This window comes from Triturus cristatus, chromosome 11 (assembly GCF_964204655.1).
Source record: "Triturus cristatus chromosome 11, aTriCri1.1, whole genome shotgun sequence".
Lineage (NCBI taxonomy): Eukaryota > Metazoa > Chordata > Amphibia > Caudata > Salamandridae > Triturus > Triturus cristatus.
The window spans coordinates 293,098,936-293,123,271 of record NC_140594.1 but is presented as its reverse complement, the minus strand read 5'-3'; the positions used below and the strand labels follow the sequence as shown (position 1 = coordinate 293,123,271).

General features: G+C 44.5%; 1 protein-coding gene and 1 non-coding gene across 2 annotated transcripts in view; both read right to left on the bottom strand.

Annotated features, from left to right (window-relative positions):
* The window catches only part of AP1B1 (adaptor related protein complex 1 subunit beta 1), a 313,702-nt gene that overhangs the window by 71,520 nt on the left and 217,846 nt on the right, over window positions 1-24,336 (bottom strand). The window contains exons 16-18 of the mRNA XM_085634510.1: window positions 22,413-22,558; window positions 19,208-19,337; window positions 499-583 (exon numbers count right to left, since the gene is read on the bottom strand). Coding sequence (XP_085490636.1) covers window positions 499-583; window positions 19,208-19,337; window positions 22,413-22,558 — 361 coding nt within the window. The remainder of the gene's footprint in view (window positions 1-498; window positions 584-19,207; window positions 19,338-22,412; window positions 22,559-24,336) is intronic.
* LOC146784077 (small nucleolar RNA SNORD125) lies at window positions 21,053-21,149 on the bottom strand. The gene has a single exon (XR_014971458.1). It is a non-coding gene; the product is annotated as a small nucleolar RNA SNORD125 (small nucleolar RNA).

The following is a 24,336-nucleotide window of genomic DNA, read 5'->3' as shown; positions in this document are numbered from 1 at the left end:
CAAAAGTTACACACCCAATGTTGGTTGGGGTAAAGGAAGTGAGCATTGTAAATAAAGGAATTTAAAAGGTTTACTATGCTCGTTTGACCCCCACTCCTAGTCATCCTTATATAACCTGATTTAACTGGTTGTAAAGTTTGCATGCAGTATCAATATGTTCTCCAGATCCTTTGGAGTCATACATTTTTCCTTTCGAAGCCTCTATTGCCAGTCTTCTGTACTGGTCTGCATCAGCCACTAGCAAGCAGACCCAAACATGAGGGTGGGCAAAAACATTCTAAAGTGGAGTCTGCATCCCTGTGCATTGTAGCTGTCAGGAGATGTGATCATGTGTCACATACATGAAACCAAAACCTCATCCTCAAAGAAAAACAATCTGCAGTAATTTGAATCCAACACTAGATGGGAAGAGATCGCACAGAATGTGATCTAACACAACAACTGCTGCAAATATAATAGTGATATGCAAGGGTCCACTGTGCCCGTGATACAACTTACCCATCTTGCCATCTTCCACAAACAGGATGTTAAGCGGGTATGGTGTACTGAAGTAGAAGACATCAATGTTATTCTTCACTGCCACCTGTTTAATGAAAGGGAGTAGGTGGGAAAACAGACAAGGATTGGGAATGGGAGGGAGACAAACAACCAGAATTATGGAGTGTTAAGAAAAGACAATGATTGATAAGAGAAGGAAGGAGGAGAGTTACAAGGACAGGAGAAGAAAAGTGGGAAGCAGGCATTGGAAGTTGGAGGGAGGGCATAAAGAAAAGGAATGGCATACATCCCAAAAAAAGTAATGGGAAGGGTTAAGCAACAACAAACAGAAAGGATAAACAAGTAATGAGCATAGGCGAGAGAACATAAAACATGTGGGTGAGCAAGAAGCATGATTAATACAGAGGGAAAGTAATGGGAAGCAAAGTGCCCAGTTAAAAGAGTGTAAACCAGAAGGATAAACCAGCAGATGTAGGGGATACAAGGAAGGTAGTAGTGGATGTTCAGCAGACTAGCAACCAATCAAAATAAGACCAACTTTAAATTTGGCAAACAGCTAAAATGCCATAAAAAGAAAAGAAATACCTACCAGTAAGCGATCAGTCTCACCTCTCCTGCTTTTCAACCACTATATGGAGCTACCAGGGTTCCAGTATAGCTTCGCATGACATCGCAACACACCAGTATATTTACAAAGGCAAACTTCACAAGAAAGTCTTATCTCAGAAGCACATATGGGCTCTGGAAAACCTTGAAGCCTGGGTGACCCATTCCTCCTACAATCAGTTTTTTCCCCCATAGATCACAGTCAGTGCTACAGCTTAGCTTGTCTCTGATGCATACAAATCTGAAAAGAGGACACCAATGCTCATAGAACTTTCCTGGCTCTTGTATTGGCCCGAATCAACTATTATTGGTTGCATCGCTTTATTAACTCTCTCCATTATACACTCAAGCCATCTCGTGTACAACTTCTGATTGCAAGTGGGTCTTATTCCAGTCCCAGAAGAGATCAGAAGGCAAGAAAATCTTGAAAATTCTTCTTTGCGCTGACAGCCTCTGCTTTCCACTTTACTGCACTATCACTCATCAACGGTGTTAGAAAATTTTTTCTCAGCTAAGTGGCATTTTTTTATTTTTTGTTTGGGAAGAATTTTTTTGCCCCTGTGGCTAGGTATGTCTCATATATACGCACCTTTATTAAATATATCAGCTATATTAGATTTCAAATTAGTTCCCACTTTCCAAAGGGAATCCATTGGGAGGAAGTTTGAATGCCCCATTCCTCCTTTACCTGCACCATGCCATCAACCACAAATGGACTGACAACTCCAAACAGGTACAACGTCTAGAATAACAATCAAACTCATCACTCTCGGATGAAATCCATTGAATCAGAAGTCAGTGCCCAAACGCCAATTTTACCTTCAGAAAGGAGGAAACTGCAGGGGAATCAGTGCCCAAGCCTTTTCTGGCATAGCACTTCAGTGTCTAGGTAAAGGGACGCCGCACAAGTACCGGCCCTCGGTTTACAGACTCCTGCACTGAGTTATCCAGTGCCTCCACCAGTCTTTTTTCTACATGATAGCCATATGGGGCATTCCCATATTCTACATAATTAGCAAAATCGTCACGGAAGTAGTTAGCCATTGTGGTGCAAGGCACTAGGTCTGAAACTTCAATGTAAGTAGTCAATGAATAGGGTAACCCCAAGCAGGTGTCCCAAAGTGTGAGGTTGGCACTTGATAGTGGAGGGAGCCACTTGTTACTCCTAGGGCAAAGCCCTGTAGTCGTGTTTTGCAGCCCCATCGGGCATTAGAGGCAGAGGAGCGCAGGTTGTCTTCTGCGTGGCAGTAAAATCAAGCTCTTTCCTGATGCGCGCCGGGTTAGTTCATGAACAGGTGTACCACATCTATGATGAGGGTAATACGACAAGCAGAAAATAAACGAAAAGCCCGGGTCGCTTCAGAGAGAATTGCGCTCAAAGGGGCCAGGGAGAAATAAGATCAGCTAGTGTGAATAAAAGAAAGAGCACTTATCTGTAGCTGCACAGGAGCAAAGGCAGGTGAAAGACTGAGTGTTATAGGGGCCGGTGGGTCCTGATTGGTGTTGAGGATGATTATGTGGCAATGCCTCATAGGTAATGAATATGCTACTTACCAGTATGCATCTGTTCTTGGCATGTAGGGCTGCTGACATTCATATCTGTGCATAGATCGCCGCCTAGTGTTGGGTCCGGATGTTTGCACGTTGTTGTCCTGGAAGAGTCTTCGAAGTATCCTTGGATAGGTGACTCCTCCCCTGGACTACAGTGCGCATGGGCATCCTCTCCATCCTCAGATTGTTTTTCGCCATTGTGGCAGTGATGGAGTAGATACAGAAAGTGATGACCATGCTTGCAATAATTCTGAGAGCTGCAGCTGCGACAGGCGCCGGGGAGGAGGGAGGGCGATATGAATGTCAGCAGCCCTACATGCCAAGAACAGATGCATACTGGTAAGTAGCATATTCAGTTCGAGGCATGTGGGCTGCTGAATTCATATCTGTGCATAGAATACATAGCAGTGCCCTCTATTGGCGGCGGCTACCCGTGCCAGCTGCAGCGGTCTGAAAAAGTGTTTTGAGAACAGCCTGTCCTACAGCTGCCTGCTGTTTTGACTGCACATCTACGCAATAGTGTTTTGTAAATGTGTGTGTAGTGGACCATGTGGCTGCTCTGCATATATCATGCAGGGGAATATTTCCTAGGAAGGCCATGGAAGCCCCCAACTTGCGTGTTGAGTGGGCTCGTGGTGGAATAGTTAATGTGCGTTTTGCCTTTTGATAACAGATTTGAATACACTTAACTATCCATCTGGCTATCCCTGCTTTGGAGATGGCGTTACCTTTGTGGTGTGGGGCAAAGGCAACGAATAGTTGTTTTGTCTTCCTGAAGGGTTTAGTCCTGTCGATGTAGTACATGAGGGCCCTCCGTACATCTAGTGTATGTAATGCCCTCTCTGCAACAGTTTGTGGGTTTTGGAAGAAAACGGGCAGTTCAATAGTCTGGTTCATGTGGAACTGCGATATTACCTTGGGCATGAATTTGGGGTTGGTACGTAGTACGACCCTGTTGGCGTGAACCTGAATAAATGGCTCTTGAACGGTTAGTGCCTGGAGTTCACTAACTCTTCTTAGGGAAGTGATCGCTACCAGGAAGGCTACTTTCCAGGTAAGGAATTGAATCTCGCATGAGTGTAGAGGTTCAAAGGGTGGACCCATCAGGCGTGTGAGGACCAAGTTGAGGTTCCACATTGGAGCCGGTGGGTGACTAGGTGGAATGACTCGTTTGAGTCCTTCCAAGAATGCTTTGATGGCAGGCACTCTGAAGAGAGAGAGGTGCTGCCTGGTTTGCAGATAGGCTGATATTGCGGTCAAATGGACACGTATAGAGGTGTACGCCAGATTGCATCGGTATAGGTGTAAGAGGTAACATATGATGTTGTGGATGGATGCGTCCAGCGGGTTAATGTCATTATTACCGCAATAAATGACGAACCGTTTCCATTTGGCTGCATAGCAAGCTCTTGTAGTGGGTCTCCTGGCCTCCTTGATGATGTCCATACAGTCAGGTGGCAGATTGAGATAGCCAAACTCTAGGACTTCAGGAGCCAGATCGCCAGGTTCAGCTGTTGCGGATCTGGGTGCTGAACCTCTCCATGGTTCTGCGTCAAATGCGCGGGTTTGATCCGCAGTCTTTGATGCGGTACCACGGAAAGTTCGAGGAAGGTGGTGTACCACGGCTGGCGTGCCCACGTGGGAGCAACTAGGACGAGTGTCAGGGAGTGTTGTCGGAGTTTGCGAGCCACCAGCGGTATCAACGGTGCTGGGGGAAAAGCGTACGCAAATTTGCCGGACCAGTTCATCCATATCGCATTGCCCTGCGACTGCGGGTGTGGGAATCTGGCGGCGAAGCTTTGGCATTTTGCGTTTTCGCTTGTCGCGAATAGGTCTATTTCTGGGTGACCCCACTGCTGGAAGTACGGTTGGAGTACCGATGGGTGTAACTCCCACTCGTGCATCTGGTGGCTGTGTCTGCTGAGCAGATCCGCCATCTGGTTGTCCTTGCCGGGGAGGTGTTCCGCCATGAGGAACATGTTCCTCTGAATGGCCCACTTCCACATGCTCTGAGCCAGATGAGACAACTGTGGAGAGTGTGTCCCTCCCTGCTTCTGTATGTAGTACATTGCGGTCATGTTGTCCGTCCGGATTAACACGACCTTGTTGCACAGATGTACTTTGAAAGCCTTCATGGCCAGGAAGATTGCCATCAGTTCCAGAAGGTTGATGTGCATCTTCTTCTGTTGTGTCGTCCATAGTCCCTGCACTGTGTAGTGGAGTACATGAGCTCCCCATCCCTGGAGAGACGCGTCCGCTGTCAGTACTATTTGTGGAACAGGCTCTTGGAACGGTCGGCCCTTGCAAAGGTTTTGTGGATTCCACCAATGCAGAGAGTTGTATGCCCGACCGCTCACCAACACTAGGTCTTTCAACTGTCCTTGAGCCTGATTCCACTGACGTGCTAGGCACTCCTGAAGTGGGCGCATATGTAATCTCGCGTGCGGGACTATGAAGATGCAGGAGGCCATCATGCCTATCAACTGCATAAACACTCGCGCTGGAAGCGAGTGGTTGGGTCTGAACTTGGAGATCAGCGTTTGTATGCCGTTGATCCTCACTAAATTTGGCTGAGCTGTGGCCGCCAGAGTGTCTATAGTCGCACCTAGGTACTGTTGTACGTGTGCGGGCTGGAGATGAGACTTTGGGTAATTTAGTGAGAATCCCAGACTGTGAAGAAGGTGAATGGTACGGGACACGTGGCTTGCACATTGCTGGGCTGATCTCGCTTGAACGAGCCAGTCGTCTAGGTAGGGGTAGACGTGTATGTGCTGTCTCCGTAAATGTGCCGCCACCGTAGCTAGGCACTTTGTGAAAACCCTGGGCGCTGTTGTCACGCCGAAGGGAAGGACTTTGAACTGATAGTGCTGCCCCTGAACAGTGAACCTGAGGTATTTTTTGTGTGAGGGGTGGATGGGTATGTGAAAATACGCATCCTTGAGGTCCAGTGATGCTAGGAAGTCTCCCTGCTGGAGAAGCGGAAGGACTTGCTGTAGAGTGAGCATGTGAAAGTGCTCCGAAAGAATGTACTGGTTCAGGGGTCTCAGGTCTAATATAGGCCTGAGCGACCCGTCCTTTTTTGGAATTAAGAAGTAGAGGGAGTAAACCCCCGTGCCCCGCTCGTGGACGGGTACGACCTCGATAGCGCCTTTTAGAAGCATACTTTCTACCTCTTGCTGTAAGAGCGTCAAGTGCTCTGAGGACATAGGACGGTTTCTTGGTGGTATTGTGGGTGGAGTGGAAGTTAACTCCAGACAGTAACCGTATTTTATAATATCTTTGACCCACCTGTCCGTGGTGATGGAGTTCCACGTGGACAGGAACCGTTGTAGCCTTCCCCCGACAGGTGTTATGTGGTCGGGAGGAAGGGAGAGGGCGTCACTGCTTGTTCTTGGGGGAGGACCTGGTGTTGCCGTAGCCACGTCCTCTGCCCTTGGTACTGGAGCCACGATAGCCACCTCGGGTGTTCTTATCGTAGGTGGTCTGCGTATTACCCTTGTTATATGTTTGTTGTGACCCCTGTCCTCTGCCTGGTCCCTTGTTTCCGGGGCGACGAAAGGAGCCGCTCCGAAAGGACTGAGTTTGTAGGGCGCCCATGGACTTTGCAGTGTCCGTGTCCTTTTTTATCTTCTCGAGGGTGGCGTCAACCTCAGGCCCGAACAAAAAGTCGGGGTTGACGGGCTGATTAAGTATATTGTTTTGTACCTCAGGCTTGAATCCTGAGATACGTAGCCAGGCGTGACGTCGTAGGATGACGCTAGTGTTGATGGCCCTGGCAGCCGTGTCAGCAGCGTCTAGTGCACATTTGATGGCAGCATTTGTGAGTAGCTGTCCCTCTCTGATAAGGATTTCTGCACCTTCTTTGTAGGGGTCAGGGAGGTGTTGAAGGAGTTGCTCCATTGTGTCATAGTGCGCCCTATCGTAGCGAGCGAGGAGCGCTTGAGTGTTAGCTATGCGCCATATGCTTGCAGCTTGTGCGGCAACTCGCTTGCCGGAGGTCTCCAGCACCTTGGACTCCCTGTCCGGGGGAGGAGCGTCACCCGTTGTCTGCGAGTGTGCCCTCTTGCGGGCATTCGCCACAACGATGGAGTCGAGTGGTAATTGTCCTCTGATGTAAGTAGGATCCCCAGGTGCTGATCTGTATTTCTTATCGATCCTGGGGTTTATCACTCGTGCCCTGGTGGGTTCCCTGAAAATGTCAGTGGCTGGCTTAAGGACCCCCTTCAACATTGGCAGAGTCTTTACATGTCTTTCTGAGGATGCAAAGGTGTCCATTAGAAAGTCATCTTCGATGATATCAGAGTGAAGCTGTACATCATGGTTGTTCGCCGCCCGTTCAATCAGAGCGTTGAACGCCGCAGTATCCTCTGTGGGTGACGTTTTTGCCCCATATAGTTGTGGGTCCTGTGCATCAAGAGGTGCACTGGGGTCTGCAGGGTCGCCCCAAGTTTGGTCAGGGTCCTGCTGGTCATCAGGGTCCGTGTCCACATGGTAGGGGACTTGTTCACCCATGTAGTCCTCCAATGCATCCGTGTCGGAGCGTGTGGGGGAGGCCCGGTGTGGATCCTGGTAGGGTGAATGAAAGGGTTCATACAGGAGAGGTTCTGTGTCCACAGGCAGCTTCCTCTTTAGCGGGATCCTGAAAGGTTCCAATGGCGGTTCCGAAGTTATCCTTCGGTCGTGGAGAATCATCCTGCCAGTGTCGGCGTCGATGACGCGTGACGGAGACGGCTCGACAGGCGTAACCGCAGTTTTGGTGGCCTGTGTCCTGAGTTGAAACGCCTTCGGGATTGTGGATGGAGGCAAGCCGAAGGTAATGCTGGTCGGCACCGACGAAACCGCTGGATCGATCGAACCCGACTGGTCCTGGAGGGCAGCCTTGGTTTTGCAGCCTGGCATTGCGCCAGGCCGTACTCGGGGCGCCTTAGAGGTCGTGGCCCCCGCCAGGGTCGTCGAGGCGGCTGCAGATATCTTCTGCGCCCGTGGTGCATCGAGCCGAGGTGCGGAGATCACCGTCGACGTCTTCGACACGTGAGGTTTCGGTGTCGTCGAGGGAGTGCTGCGAGGCGTAGCAGGCGGGACGGCCCTCGGTGTCGGTGGCGTCGACGCCGGTAACCGAGCAGGTCTTTCGGCGCCGATGGCCTTCTTCCGTTTGTCGACTCCCATGTCGCCCGTCTCGAGTTCGGCACCGAAGTCCCCCTTGGTGCGGTCGGTGCCGACACGGTGCGCCGGCGTCGAAGGTGTTGAAGGCCTCGATCCGACTAGCGCCACTTTCAGTTTCGGTTTCGTAGGAACCTGAGCAGCTTTCGGTTTCGGTTTCGTGGAAGGGAAACCAGCTGGTTTAAGCGGTAATGGCTGCCGCTGAACGTCCGAGGCCGGGCCCGAGGGCGGGGCCGAAGGACTGCGTGATAGGTCTCGGGTAAGGCCCGAAGGCGATCCCTCGACCGGAGCCATAGTCTGTGGCACTGGTGAATTCTCGGTTTGAACAGGTAGGCCTTGTTCATCATCGGAGCTACTCTCTTCGGCCCCTAAGGCCTCCTCGTCGTCTCCTACCTCGGTGTCGTCTTCACCTCTGTGGAAGAGTGACTCGTCGGCCTCGTCCGATCCGGGTTCTTGGTCGGAAACGGGACTGGAGGGTAAGACTTCTACTTCTTCGACGTCGTCCGCGTCGTCGAAGATGTCAGCTGGGGCCGGTGCCGCGTGCTGCGCTTCGAGCCTCGCCGCTCGACGATTCCGCAGAGTCTTCTTTGAACGGAACCGGGCACAGGCCATACATGTCGACTCGTCGTGGTCCGGCGAAAGGCATTTGTTGCACACCGGATGGACGTCGATGTGTGGGTACTTCGCATTACATACCGGACACCTTTTGAACGGCGTCCTCGATTCCATCGTCGAAGTAGTTGATGGACAGGTAAATGCGAACAAAGTCGGTGCTGAAAGTTAGTAAACTAACAGAGAGTATCGAAAACCGATCGATAAACAGTACCGACGCGAACTAAAGGCCTTGTGGCCTCGACAAAATTTTTTCCTAACTTGAGCTAAGATAGCACATCCGAACCCAATGGCGGAAAAAAACAATCTGAGGATGGAGAGGATGCCCATGCGCACTGTAGTCCAGGGGAGGAGTCACCTATCCAAGGATACTTCGAAGACTCTTCCAGGACAACAACGTGCAAACATCCGGACCCAACACTAGGCGGCGATCTATGCACAGATATGAATTCAGCAGCCCACATGCCTCGAACTGTAGTTGTTATAGTGTTATGTTGTTTTCTATGCCATGATTGGCTGCTGTATTTTTCAGTAGTAAAGGAAGAGAGGCATAATCCTCGTCTCCAACTCCTTAATAGAATTGAAAATTCTTGGTGTGTCAGCTTAAAATCTTTTATTCACTGCAGTTTAGAGGAAACTCCAGCTATCTTGATTATGAGGACTTGTGGCTCCCGGATGTCTGGTGGGGAGGCACCAAAGAGCAGGCAATCATTGCAGCCTGCATTTCTCTCTGCTTCACCAAAGTAAGATGCGCCACAGGTACTGGCAAGGCCAGCAGGGGATAATGAATGGTGTGGGGAGGGGCATCATGCAGCAAAGGTGGCATGTGGAGAAAGGTGCATCTCAGGAGCATGCTAGCAGTACGGCATGGCATGCAATGCCTTCAGGAAGGGTGTAAGGGGACTGGAGCACGGGGGGGGGGGTGTGTGTGTGTGTGTGTGTGCGTGTGCGTGTGTGTGTCGCAGGGACTTGGGACTTTGTTCAGGCAGGAGCAGGGTAAGATGACCCTAATGTGGAAGCAAGCACACTTCTAGGTATGTTGGCAGTGCAATATAATACCTTGTGAGCGTGGGTTTGAGAGGCAGGATTTTGTGGTGGGGGGAGTTGAAGGGGCAAGGTGCATATTGTAGGGAATGGGGGTGGCTGCCAAGCAGTGTCTAATACTCAGTTGCCTTAAATAGGTTTGTAAAGATTTGTTAAAGGAAATAATTTAATAAGTAAAATTTGCCTGTCGTGTTTACTCAGTGACAAGTTTTTTAGGGATCTATTTAGAGTGGCATTTAGTGGAATAATCTGCAAAAAATATTTGAGCATATTTTTTTCAAATTGCACTCTCAACTTTTGCATTTTAAGTTATCGACAGCTGTAACCTGGAGATATGACGAAGTGTATGACAGGTGCAATAATGAGCACAAAATCGTACGCTCTGTTCGTTCCAAAAGTGCTTAGTCAGGTGGTAAAGCCGGACACGTGCTTCAGGGTTTTGCTCTCCAATTTAGATGGAAATGCTGAATTATACCCAGTGACGCTAGGTGTCATAGATTTGCCTTCTAAATATATTGGTACAGTAAGCTTGGAGTCCTCAGTCTTCCTACCAATCAGCTCTGATTGTGATTGCATGCACTCAGCCAAAAACCTTCCAATGTATCCTGTGTGGCCCTTGCTAGTCAAATAATCTGAACCAAATGTAAATGTGTCTAACCTGAAGTTCACGAGTTCAGCTCCCTATAAGACCAACAACACAGCCATCCATCCTCCAAAGGTTGGTACAAATCTAAGTAAGTTACACCTGAAAATGTCAAAAGTAAAGAAAACTTTCTTGACATAGACCAGTCTTTAAGCAGAACCTCCACCTGAAAATTGGGCGCCCAGCGTTTGTGGGGTAACCAACTATGAAGGTGTGGTATTTTGAGGGCATTGTGAAAGGGGGCCAGGAATGGGACAGTAGTGTTTGGCGGTGCATGTCATGATGCCAGGTATGGAGCTGTGGTGTGGGGTCTATAGCAAGACACCAGGTACAGTGTTGTGCTGCTTGAGGTTAGGGCACATTGCCATATTTCCAGCCTTCTGCATTTGATGAATGAGATATGAGACCATTTAGAGTAGGGGTGGGAATGCATCTCTGTTTGGGCCAACTATTGAATGTGAACAAAATAAAGGTCCACAAAATACGCAGCCTAAAAAAACGCAAAATGTACCTTTTTGTCCCATGTTATTTGCTAATTCTTGCCGCAATATCTTGGAAGGTCCCTCCACAAGTCCATTATGAATGTATAAATGTATTTATTTATTTGTATAGCGCCAGAATCGACCCCCAGAGGGGTATCTCTGCGCTTAAGCAGACTGTGAGGAGAAGCAGAGGATCCTGGCAGGATGGGATATACACGCATACATAAGTAAATTAAAAGAGCTTAGTGAATGTTTATTGCTAGACAACCAATGTACAGTGAAGGTCAAAATAGAGTTTCCTCGTAAGACACCTGCATATGTAACAGTACTGGCATGGCAGTATGTGACTGGTCACGACAGGTGACTCCTCAGAGTTTTTAGGACGTTTCCTTGCACGGTAGTGCATGGTTCTAAGAATTGTTCACTCTTGGAACATCTGTGCATGGAGCTACCCAAATCCAAAAAAAATTGGGAATCTCTTTAATGAATGTAATGTGAAAACTGCTTATTCAACACTACTATAGCTGTATTACATACAACATGTTTTAAATTGAAACATTCTTCCACCTTTAAGTACACCATAAAAATAATACATGGAGTGCTGTTTATACTGCTTGCTGCATTTACATATGTTGTAGCTTATGGTTTTATATATGAAAGCTACCAATAAATGTTTCTGTTTCAAACAAACAGAGAAACCCCGGCACTCTAATAAAGTAAGACCAAACACATTTGTTAGAAATTAATCTCTATAACTGCAAGCACCAAGTAATAGAGAGAGATAACCGCTTGACATAGAAAATGTTATGAGACGTACGAGTATATGCTGTAAACATACATTTAATAGTTATCAGACACAAAGTAATTCATCTAACATGTTACATCCCATGTCATAAAAGGTTGATATACATATTTCCTTTTGTGCAGTTTTTGTAGACACAAAACTTGACACGTAGAACGTTGTATCAGAAACAGCCAACGCGCGTTTCGTCACCACCGTGACTTCCTCAAGGCTGTAAAGTAATCATGGATGATACATTCAGTGTTCTGACGTAGATACGAAAAAGGCTTTAATTATCTATTTCTAAAAATTATTTTCTTCTCCTAAAAATAGTCAATAGCAGAAAACTATTTAAAAAGGATTTCTAGATTTGGAGTTAACCCTGTGACCACAGAAATGAATAAGTGAAAAACACGAAAAGGTTGAGGCAACAGATGAAGTGTGAAAAATCCAAAGCAGAATAGGAATTATAGAACAGAAATATTCCAAAGTACACCCAGCGAAACAAGTGTCCATATATTAGAGAAGGCTAAGCAAAGAACATTGACCAGTGAGGAAATCCTTATATCCTAGTGTAAGTGTACGGAGACCCACAAGCCAGCGTGTGTTTCCAAAGCTAAATAGAAGCAGATTCCCTTGCTTAGAAAAAGGGAGGAAGAGCATTATGTGAACACTAAAATAATTCTACATACTGCCCCTACTGACCCAATATATAACGGTCATAGAGTTTAAGTTTTAAAATTTTTAAAAACTATATAATCAACATTTAATAAATTCACCTTTAATTTCGGTGCTCTGAAGATAATAGGGATGGCTAAAGTTGGCCTAATCCCCTGTATTCTTCGAAGTCCTAAGAATTCTGTTGGGGAATCCGGATGTCCAAATTTCCATATATTGATAGAGAAGTATATCAAGCTGGAGATAAACAAAATGCGAGCCAATCTTAGCAACACCTAGGTTAATCGATTATGTCAGGTATTAATAATTCTGAGGCCATTCATTAATTTATACAACTATTTAGCCAAACAGTTGTAGAATCACCTCATTCAGCTTAATTCGGATACGGCTATCTTGTGCTGGGTCACCTAAGTTCTCCAAAGTCCTGGAGAATATTGAAGTCCCGTGAACAATTTCATAAAGGGGTTCGAGCGGTAGGCATAGACTGGAAGTAAGGCAAAAAACAGAAATTCTCATTAATACATAGACGACCATGTCTCATGTACCCCTAAGAACAGTGAAAGAAATGGGCATTATTATATGTGAACCTTAAGCAGATAGTGGTTTGCGTGGAGTGTTACAGTCTAAAAGTAATGAATTTTAAGTGCTTATAAGTCCAGATCCATTAGAGGCATAACCAATAGGCTGCCATTACTCACAGAAATCCTGCTTGCGATAGGTGCTGGTTCTCTGCTGTCTCACCTCCTAAAGTGATGGATATTCATACAAGTATCTTCAAAAAGGTATATAACTATGACAGGAGAGAAACGGGATGTATGGAAAAAGTAAGTAATGTAAAAAGTCACTTTTGTTATAGAATTAAATTATTTTCCCATAATTCTCAGGCAACGGCGGTGAGTTATGTCTGACTAGATGACACTTACGAAAGTTTCTGCAAGCTTATGCTCCGCTCTCGTCAAGCATCCAGTCTGTCGAAAATTCAAGGAACCATGATAAGATCCTATGATTCAATAATGGAAAGAAGGGTGTGACTGATAAGTCAAAGTTGAGACCAAACTATATCTATTGTCACATGTTCACATAGTCCGGTTAACATTTTAGACCCAAACATTTATATTTTAGAAAGCTGGAAAGGAGTTAACGTAATTAAAGGGAGAAGAATACGGAGTGTCAGGCTAAGACGCGGGAGAAAAGTGAACACGGAGCCGTCCACCGTGCCTATGATATTTAAAGCAAGCTCTCCCAGAAACAGAGGGGCACTCCCCCTTTCCCCCTTCCCCCAAGATAGTTCCTGGACGTATGTTTTAAATAAATCCTTCCATCATTTAAAGTCATACATTTACTTGTATTGCGAGCCATGACCAATGCCCCAAAATTGACAGAACAATACTCCACTTCCAATCCCTATAAGATTCCAGGTATTCCAGTTGCCAACCACCAACACGGTCCTCCCGTCATGTACTAACTACCCATCTCATTTACCTCCGGTTTCACAATACGTAACGTCCCGAGATTCCTGTCGTCCGTGGACTTCCTGCATCGTATAGACCCGCCCGAGGTCTGTTTAAGAACCAATTGTACCCCGGAAGTATTCACTACGTATTCACGAGTAGGAAATCAGATTAGATGACAGACTTCCGTTTAACAGTATGGTCGCCATATTGGAATGGGAAGAGAGAAATACATCTCATTTGACCATTCCAAACTTATTGTGTTAAACATGCCTTGGTGTTGTATTCGAAGTTTAAGAAGCACTAAAGAAAGCCATTATTTTAGTAAAAAAGAAAAGAAGGAAAAGAGACCAAAAAGTAACACGTAATAATTGAGAATTTCTTACATCGGTGTAAAAATTTCTGTAGAAAATATCGTTGTAAGTAAGATTTCAAGGGAAAAGAAGAGGCAAAAGTGAAAAGGCCTAAACCACCATTGCCCAGAGTTAGTATAGCATTATACCTATTTCATCAGACTATGCTGTTTTAGATAAAGACGCAAGACAAAATCTGAGACCATCATAATGTATGCAATGACGTCATGTTCTTGCTCATGGCAACAATCTAGTTACACAATTTCAGTACCTCTATGATCCTCAGCTCAAGGTATGAGGGATCACTCAGACAGAAAAACATGTAGTTCTTTATCAAAATTTAGACCCTGTTCGACCGCTCTCAGTCTAATGATCCATTGTGTTTCAGTTCTACGTAAACTGAGCAAGAACATATTAGGGCAGTCAGGAATAACAACAGAGAATATCCCTTTGCAGTTCACTTCAATGACGCGCATCCGACAACAAACATGAAGGATATTCGATTTCATGGTATTACTCAAATTAAACCACAACAGAGAGGGGGGGACCGACTGCTCAGTTTACGTAGAACTGAAACACAATGGATCATTAGACTGAGAGCGGTCGAACAGGGTCTAAATTTTGATAAAGAACTACATGTTTTTCTGTCTGAGTGATCCCTCATACCTTGAGCTGAGGATCATAGAGGTACTACTGTTGTGTTTTAGAGAATGTACCAGTACCAAATGTCATGCTATGCGACTAACATCACTAGACTTATAGTAATGTATAATGTGTCTTATGGACTAGGAAATGTGAAGAGTTAACATATACGTGGTACTATTGTAACACAGAACGATGGCTTTCCGGATTCTGTGCTATATTCTCATGCTGACATTATTGTTGATGCATAATTAGAACGATGTTACTACTAACTGATGGAATGGTGCTATTTGTATTGAGTTAGTTGTTGTGGATCTCATGCGTGGAAATATAAACCTGACATTGTATTGAGAGACTTCCACAATGCTGACCCAAATTTTGGCTGGGAACTAGGTATCCCTTATCCAACATGTGTGAAATGAAATTGTGTAACTAGATTGTTGCCATGAGCAAGAACATGACGTCATTGCATACATTATGATGTTTAATCTGTCTGTGGTCTCAGATTTTGTCTTGCGTCCTTATCTAAAACAGCATAGTCTGAAATAGGTATAATGCTATACTGACTCTGGGCAATGGTGGTTTAGGCCTTTTCACTTTTGTCTCTTCTTTTCCCTTGAAATCTTACTTACAACGATATTTTCTACACAAATTTTTACACCGATGTAAGAAATTCCCAATTATTACTTGTGTTACTTTTTGGTCTCTTTTCCTTCTTTTCTTTTTTACTAAAATAATGGCTTTCTTTAGTGCTTCTTAAACTTCGAATACAACACCAAGGCATGTTTAACACAATAAGTTTGGAATGGTCAAATGAGATATATTTCTCTCTTCCCATTCCAATATGGCGACCATACTGTTAAACGGAAGTCTGTCATCTAATCTGATTTCCTACTCGTGAATACGTAGTGAATACTTCCGGGGTACAATTGGTTCTTAAACAGACCTCGGGCGGGTCTACACGATGCAGGAAGTCCACGGACGGCAGGAATCTCGGGACGTTACGTATTGTGAAACCGGAGGTAAATGAGATGCGTAGTTAGTACATGACGGGAGGACCGTGTTGGTGGTTGGCAACTGGAATACCTGGAATCTTATAGGGATTGGAAGTGGAGTATTGTTCTGTCAATTTTGGGGCATTGGTCATGGCTCGCAATACAAGTAAATGTATGACTTTAAATGATGGAAGGATTTATTTAAAACATACGTCCAGGAACTATCTTGGGGGAAGGGGGAAAGGGGGAGTGCCCCTCTGTTTCTGGGAGAGCTTGCTTTAAATATCATAGGCACGGTGGACGGCTCCGTGTTCACTTTTCTCCCGCGTCTTAGCCTGACACTCCGTATTCTTCTCCCTTTAATTACGTTAACTCCTTTCCAGCTTTCTAAAATATAAATGTTTGGGTCTAAAATGTTAACCGGACTATGTGAACATGTGACAATAGATATAGTTTGGTCTCAACTTTGACTTATCAGTCACACCCTTCTTTCCATTATTGAATCATAGGATCTTATCATGGTTCCTTGAATTTTCGAACAGACTGGATGCTTGACGAGAGCGGAGAATAAGCTTGCAGAAACTTTCGTAAGTGTCATCTAGTCAGACATAACTCACCGCCGTTGCCTGAGAATTATGGGAAAATAATTTAATTCTATAACAAAAGTGACTTTTTACATTACTTACTTTTTCCATACATCCCGTTTCTCTCCTGTCATAGTTATATACCTTTTTGAAGATACTTGTATGAATATCCATCACTTTAGGAGGTGAGACAGCAGAGAACCAGCACCTATCGCAAGCAGGATTTCTGTGAGTAATGGCAGCCTATTGGTTATGCCTCTAATGGATCTGGACTTATAAGCACTTAAAATTCATTACTTTTAGACTGTAACACTCCACGCAAACCACTATCTGCTTAAGGTTCACATATAATAATGCCCATTTCTTTCACTGTTCTTAGGGGTACATGAGACATGGTCGTCTATGTATTAATGAGAATTTCTGTTTTTTGCCTTACTTCCAGTCTATGCCTACCGCTCGAACCCCTTTATGAAATTGTTCACGGGACTCCAATATTGTTCAGGACTTTGGAGAACTTAGGTGACCCAGCACAAGATAGCCGTATCCGAATTAAGCTGAATGAGGTGATTCTACAACTGTTTGGCTAAATAGTTGTATAAATTAATGAATGGGCTCAGGCCTCAGAATTATTAATACCTGACATAATCGATTAACTTAGGTGTTGCTAAGATTGGCTCGCATTTTGTTTATCTCCAGCTTGATATACTTCTCTATCAATATATGGAAATTTGGACATCCGGATTCCCCAACAGAATTCTTAGGACTTCGAAGAATACAGGGGATTAGGCCAACTTTAGCCATCCCTATTATCTTCAGAGCACCGAAATTAAAGGTGAATTTATTAAATGTTGATTATATAGTTTTTAAAATTTTTAAAACTTAAACTCTATGACCCGTTATATATTGGGTCAGTAGGGGCAGTATGTAGAATTATTTTAGTGTTCACATAATGCTCTTCCTCCCTTTTTCTAAGCAAGGGAATCTGCTTCTATTTAGCTTTGGAAACACACGCTGGCTTGTGGGTCTCCGTACACATACACTAGGATATAAGGATTTCCTCACTGGTCAATATTCTTTGCTTAGCCTTCTCTAATATATGGACACTTGTTTCGCTGGGTGTACTTTGGAATATTTCTGTTCTATAGTTCCTATTCTGCTTTGGATTTTTCACACTTCATCTGTTGCCTCAACCTTTTCGTGTTTTTCACTTATTCATTTCTGTGGTCACAGGGTTAACTCCAAATCTAGAAATCCTTTTTAAATAGTTTTCTGCTATTGACTATTTTTAGGAGAAGAAAATAATTTTTAGAAATAGATAATTAAAGCCTTTTTCGTATCTACGTCAGAACACTGAATGTATCATCCATGATTACTTTACAGCCTTGAGGAAGTCACGGTGGTGACGAAACGCGCGTTGGCTGTTTCTGATACAACGTTCTACGTGTCAAGTTTTGTGTCTACAAAAACTGCACAAAAGGAAATATGTATATCAACCTTTTATGACATGGGATGTAACATGTTAGATGAATTACTTTGTGTCTGATAACTATTAAATGTATGTTTACAGCATATACTCGTACGTCTCATAACATTTTCTATGTCAAGCGGTTATCTCTCTCTATTACTTGGTGCTTGCAGTTTATGAGATTAATTTCTAACAAATGTGTTTGGTCTTACTTTATTAGAGTGCCGGGGTTTCTCTGTTTGTTTGTGCTACGGGCCAAGTTGACCTGTTTGATTGATATCCATGGTAGTGGGATATCTGACCTCGAGTTGGCACCTTTGAAATGTTTGTTTCATCACTAAACATGTGTCCTGTATCGAAATGCCTCTTCATCTGACTCAAGTGTTTATGTGATTGTGCGACTCAATATCCACCACTACCTTGTGTGTTGGTCAGATTTAAAATGTTTCTGTTTCAGTCTGTGAAATGCACAGGGACCTCTTATATAGCTTTCAACCCTAATCCTCTTCTACACCAGCACATTACACCATCCCTTTCAGTTAGATACACCGTGATACATGTTGAGAAATTCTCTCACACCAACCCACAAACACTAAGCTAGACAATGGAGTGTGGGGGAATGTTGCCAGAAGTCTTGGATCAATTGTGGTAAGACAGCTTTATGGCTGCAGGTGCCCATAGCATTTTTCAGTATGTGGGTGGTGCTTGCTGCTTTGTCTGCTGGTCTGTTTGGCCACTTCCTGCTCTTGATGTTGCCTTTATCTTAACACCGGACTGTCACTAAGTTTGAGTGGGTAAAGCATCCAGTTTGATAGCACTTCTATAAACCGGTAGTTACTGAGTGGATGGCGGCCTGGAGTGAAAATGAAGAGAAGGTAGTGAGGAGTCTGAGTGGGTGAATAGACTGATTGGGCAACAGGTGGGGCATCGTCGGATAATTGCGTTTGCAGTGGGTGATCACTGTGGATGTCTTGCGGCAGAATGAAGCAGCATGCAGAAACTGAAAATCAATGCACCTCAAGGCAGGTGCAAACATACTCTCTACAAAGCACAAAGTTCTTCCCCAGATTAAATTTCCATCAGAAATTAGCTTCGCTCAGCACCTATATCCACACAGTTGCAATATGTCTGAACTGAACGGTGTCAGCACCTACATCAAAGAAAACGTCTACCATCATCTGATGAGCTCTTTTGCGTTAGAGGAAGAGGGGGTTTCTGCTCAGCAAACATCCACTGTGTTGGTCTATTTAAATTCGCAACAAGCATAACAGTCCAACTATTCTAAAGCACTTGGCACATCATTTAAGGTCTTAAAAGGTGGAAATGGAGTCTGCCATGCTTCAAGTCACTAGAAGGTTTTCTTACCCCTTACTCCTTCATCCTTACCCCAGGCACCAAAGCAAATGGACAACTACTGGTCAAAATCAGAGAGCTCCCTTGTTGCTTGTGCCGGCAATGTCACTCATAAACAAGAAATATCTAGTTCTTCTAGCACACTAGGAGGCCAAGCAGCGTATCAAAGTCAAAACGGTTTAGAGGCATCCCCAAGCAGAGGCTGTCCTTGCAGCGAAATCGGCTGAGTCAATTATTTTAACTTTGATGATGACACTCCAAGACAGTCAAACAGCAAGCATACCATCTAGCAGTGCAGCTTCCACTCACCTGTAGGTTGTTGAGAGGCTCCATCTTCATGACAGAGCCCACAGTGTTGAGTGGCAAAGACACCTCCACTGTTTGGTTAGGTGAGAGGGGGGCATGTATCTGAAGAGGAGCTGCAGGAGCTAATCCAAAACTGACAAAAGGAATGGAGAGTGGAAAGGAGTAAGGATTATTGCACCAACAAAACACAGACGTTATGAAAATCACAGCAATAGAAACTAATAGGAACCATAAATGTTAAATAGCAAGTAAACCTGAACTCATGAAAACCTCACTCACATCCATACAAATGTTCTTGCACACACTACGGCACAACGGTCTTTCAAGAAAAATCCTCAGTGGCACCTGTAATCAGTTCTGTCATAACCATGAATGGCTCCCTCAAGCACAAAAAATGGCACCTTAGTATGTGGAACAGCCTGACCCACATTTAGAAACATTACTTCACCGGCAAACACACATGCATGTCCATAACATACCAACCTTTAAAAGATGTTTGATTTGGTTCCCGTGCCGGGCAAACTCCAGCATTGAAACTGTGCCTCCTCCCTAATGCGAATTTGGTGGTGAGAGTCACCTTCCTGTACTAATGAGCATGAAATATAAGAGGCACCAGGAATAGCAAAGAGATGTGCTTTTCTTTTTGCCTTTTTCTTTGCTCTGTCTAGTGCTTCTTATGATGCACCAAAGCGGAACAGCCAACTAAGGACTGGATAGTACTAGCTATATTGAGCCCACCTGAGGCTCAAATTCCAGTCACAGTGCTTTAGAGTAGGGGTTATCAACCTTCCCAGGAGACATGGTTCTAAGAGTCTAACCTACCCCAGAGTGCGGTTTACCTACTCATCTTTGTGCCAAGGCGACAAATGCCTCTGCAATACTTGAATTACCTTATCAGGCTTGTATTCTTTGTCCAGTACCAGAGATCCTGAGGTCTATCAACCGGACACTTGTTCCCCAAGAGGCCATGATGACGACCTTTACAGCAGTACAAACAGGCATTGATGCAAAAGGCACTGCTTCTGGTCTAGAAAAAACTCAAATGTGCCTTACAGAATGCATTAACAAAGTCCTTAGTCTCCTACGTACTGGCGCTATCTTTGCAATGAACAGGTATCTTTACTCAAGAGATCTTAGCTGGATTCCCACAAAGAACGGATAATACCTTACTGAATAGAAATTCTACTAAAAAGATGCAAACGCTTCCAAGAAGAAACCACAGTACTGATGACTTTACTTGAAGTTGGTTGTCAGCGTCACATGCAAAGGAAGGAGACAATGCAGTTTTATTTCTAAAAAACAATGAAGATTCAAGGACTGACAGACAAATGCTGCTACAAGGAAGGGGAGACAATGGCACAGGAGTCAATGTCGGAAAGAGTGACATACCAAAAGCTCTTTTAAAAATGTTATTGATACTTGGGAAATACAGGGAATGGGCCTTGATGGTAGGGAATGGGCTTTGATGGATGGTAATGCAAGGGTAGAGTGTAGAGGCTAGGGCACAATGGAAGGTATGCTTAAACAGCTCACTGAGCAAAAAGGTTAATATGCCATAGCTTTTGAAAAGCCAATTCTGGTCCGCTCATTCAGGGCAGGTATTTCCACTAGCTAGTGCAGAGAGAGGCAGAACAAGAGAGTAAGCTAAAACAGATACCTATTACCCTAACAATAAAAAAATAAAAACTTTCACCCATACCAGAAACATCCAAACCACTTGATCTTCAATATCAAGTCTAAAAAGGGTAAGCAGCTTTAATCCAAGAGTAAGCCTCCTGCTAATAACAACCCTCAGAATGGACACAGATTGAGAATCTTAAAATTGCAGAATCCCATATTCTCACAACACAGAAAGCAGTCTCATCAGTCAACTTCTTAGAGACTCAGGTTGAACATCACGAGAGTAGCTCAGCGAGATGACTCATCATGTGAAACTGCTTTCATCCTGTAAGTTGTGTGAGCATATCCGCATCTGATTCTCAATATAAACTTTCTGGCACTGCAACTTCCTAAATACATTCTTTTGATTCCAAATGTCTTTTACTCTGCCCTCCATTGGTTTTTTCTCCGGGTCTCAACAATCACCCAAATAGATATGTGGGCAAAGACTTACTAGTGATCGGTGACTCTCTTCAGCCAGTTTCTGGACCCACATGAATCCTTCAAAGCACTCAAGGTAGGCCATTTATCACTCCCCACAAATGAAGACTTCCACCTGCTCAGTGTGACTTCGAGCATAGCCCTGCTCTAATATGTGTAACTCAAAGCCCTGTAGAACTTCCTTTACAGGCTTTTCTCAGGCCTGAGCGACTCCTCTATTGATCATGTGTGCCTCTAAACGACCACTTCTTTACGGCCTCTCCATACTGTGTTAAGCCCCTTGAAATCTTCTGTTTGCGTTCTCTCTCTGCTGTCACCACTGAAGCACAAATCCTGCTGAACTTCGCATACAATATAAAAGTCCCCCCAGGCTATCTTTTTTAGGACAGATCATTTAGTATTTATGAACATTTAATACTATCCATTAATTGAGAAGCAGATAATTAGTTTCTTGCAACAAGGTGTGGCTTTCTAAAATATAAAAATAACCAAACAATTGAGAACTTGCCCACAGTAAAGATTTAAAATACATTCCAGTGCTGTTCAGACATGAAAACAGTATAAGCCTGATAAACATTGGGCATTCAGATGTAGGCTATATTATAGGGATTTTGAGAAGTAAATAAGTACAACTAGGACATGGTAGCAAACCATTGCAACCAAGCTAGATGACCACTGAGTTAGTTTGTTATTTATAAGCAGAAGCTGTCATTTATTGTTTGATTATTAGTAAGATAAGGAATATGTAGAAGTATAGTTTGTCTAAACTGTTTTATTGAACCCTGAAATCCACACTTCTTCTAGAATAAAGATAGAATTGAAGCAGCCTAAAAAGTATTAAAAATGATGCATCTTTTAAATCTAAAGTATGGTCAAGATTATGAATGATCAAGACATTAGTAACTAGAGGAATAGAGAATCACATTTGCAAGGTGAGTTGAAAAGAAAAATACAAAAGAATTGTACACATTTACGGCAGAAGAGCACAGAGGCTCCAATAGCAAGAAAATCCTTGTAGATCATTCTCTGAACACCTCGCCAATTGCTCTATTTTATCTAACCCTCACACACACCTCTCACTTACTATGATCAAGGTGCAGCACTATACCTGTTCCGATTAAACTGGATTGCAAAAGCACTCATGACCTGCAAAGCCTTGTTTGTCAACAGCAGATCCATCTGTATAATTCCCATGCGGCGAGCAAATGTGCCAGAGATCTCCAACCCTTTTGCCTTCATGGCTGGCAGCCACACCTAATGAACAAGGAGACAAGAACACAATAAATATTTATTGCATTTGGATAGCAATAAACAGCACAACTGTAGATTCAGGCCACTTTCTAGATACTTAATGTGAAGATTAATGGTGTCTAAGGATTTATTTGTTTTTCACAGTGGAAAAACTTCATTTAAAAATGGTAGTTTCTATCTCCAGCCTGAATTTTAGTTGGGGATTTTTTGAAGATACGTGCCAAATGTGCTCTTTGACAATAAAGACTTTCCCTCAAGCCGCAGGCGCTTGATGGCTAGGGCATTAGCATGGGCAAGGCGAGTAAACTTTTAATTCTTGAGCATGTTGGCACCATTTTATTCTTGCCAGAAGATATGAATGAAACCACTAAAAAGAGGATTTCGAAGATTATTATCGTAACGGACGAGTTACTTTCCTTTGGTAACAATGTATCTGGAAGAGACACAGTCTAGCCGCAGATTCCTTACCTGGATCGGGAAAACTTTCCGCAGCAACATCTCTGCGCGCCGGGGGGCAGCGCCGCACGGCTCGGCCTGAAGTCGTCCACGGACGTGACGTCAGCGGAGCCATATATGCGCCTCCTGGCACGCTGATGTCAGTTTTCATTGGAGAAACTTTTCCGCGCCACAAAGCGGAGCCACCACCAAAAACTGAGATTATGGGAACAGTGTGCAAAAAAGATGAAAAAGCAAAAGAATTTGAATGGTGAAAAATAGCACCGTAAAGGACAGTGCCAGGCACTGTATATTGAAAGTAGTGAAGGGAAGAGCAGAGCTCTGAGAAGCAACCCCACAAAAGCGAAGGCTAAACCTCCCCCGGAGGTAGAAGATGATGTGAAAAAGCATCATGGCAGACAACAGAAAGTCTGCAACTACGATACAGAATCGTGAAGGACAAAAAGTCCGGAACATGAGCAAGTACAATCTACCACCAACAGACTTGAAACCAATGGACTGCAGGGGAGGTAAGAGACTCCAAGGCGATTGAGAAGGGGATAGCGGGGGGTGGGGAAACAGGACTAGAACCCACACTGGACAACACATCTCGAAGGGATGCCAAAGGCACATGACACATGATCATATCGCCCAATTTCGAGAATGGGCAGAGTAGCGCAAGCAAAACAGAATGAAGCATTCTGTGTAGGAGTGAAGTGAAAGATGTCACCCCACAGAAAAACCAGCCACCTGGAGGGAGGCGAATGCAGGAAGCCCAACCTGAAAGGGTACTCGCAGAACGGGGAGGACGGGCGGGCGTTAAGGAATCTGCGGCTAGTCTGTGTCTCTAGCAGATACATCGTTACCAAAGGTAAGTAACTCGTCCATCTGTTTGAGACATCTAGCTGCAGATTCCTTAACTTAGAATAGATACCAAAGCCATACCCATAGAGGAGGCAGTGAAAACACAGTAGGGACTGCAAGCCAGCGCAGTCACACCCACCCATGAAGCTCTGAAAGAGCGGAAAACAATGGAAGGCAAAGGCACCACAAGCCATTACGACAGAGGCAGCGCATACTGGTCCAGTATGCACAACAGTGGAAACAAGCATTGGCATAGCCAATAGGTCTCGCCTTTGGGACCTTATAAGTGTTTAGCCATGCAACAGTTGCATAACTAAATACTTAGAAGGTCCCAAAAGCGAGACCTATTGGCTATGCAAAGCAGCGAAAGTAAAAGTGATCGAGATCACGATCAAACATCAAAGCGGCCGCTAAAGTGAAAGTAATCGTGGTAAAGTGCGGCGCGCGCGCCCGCGCACATGCACTGTAGCTCCAGGCTGGTC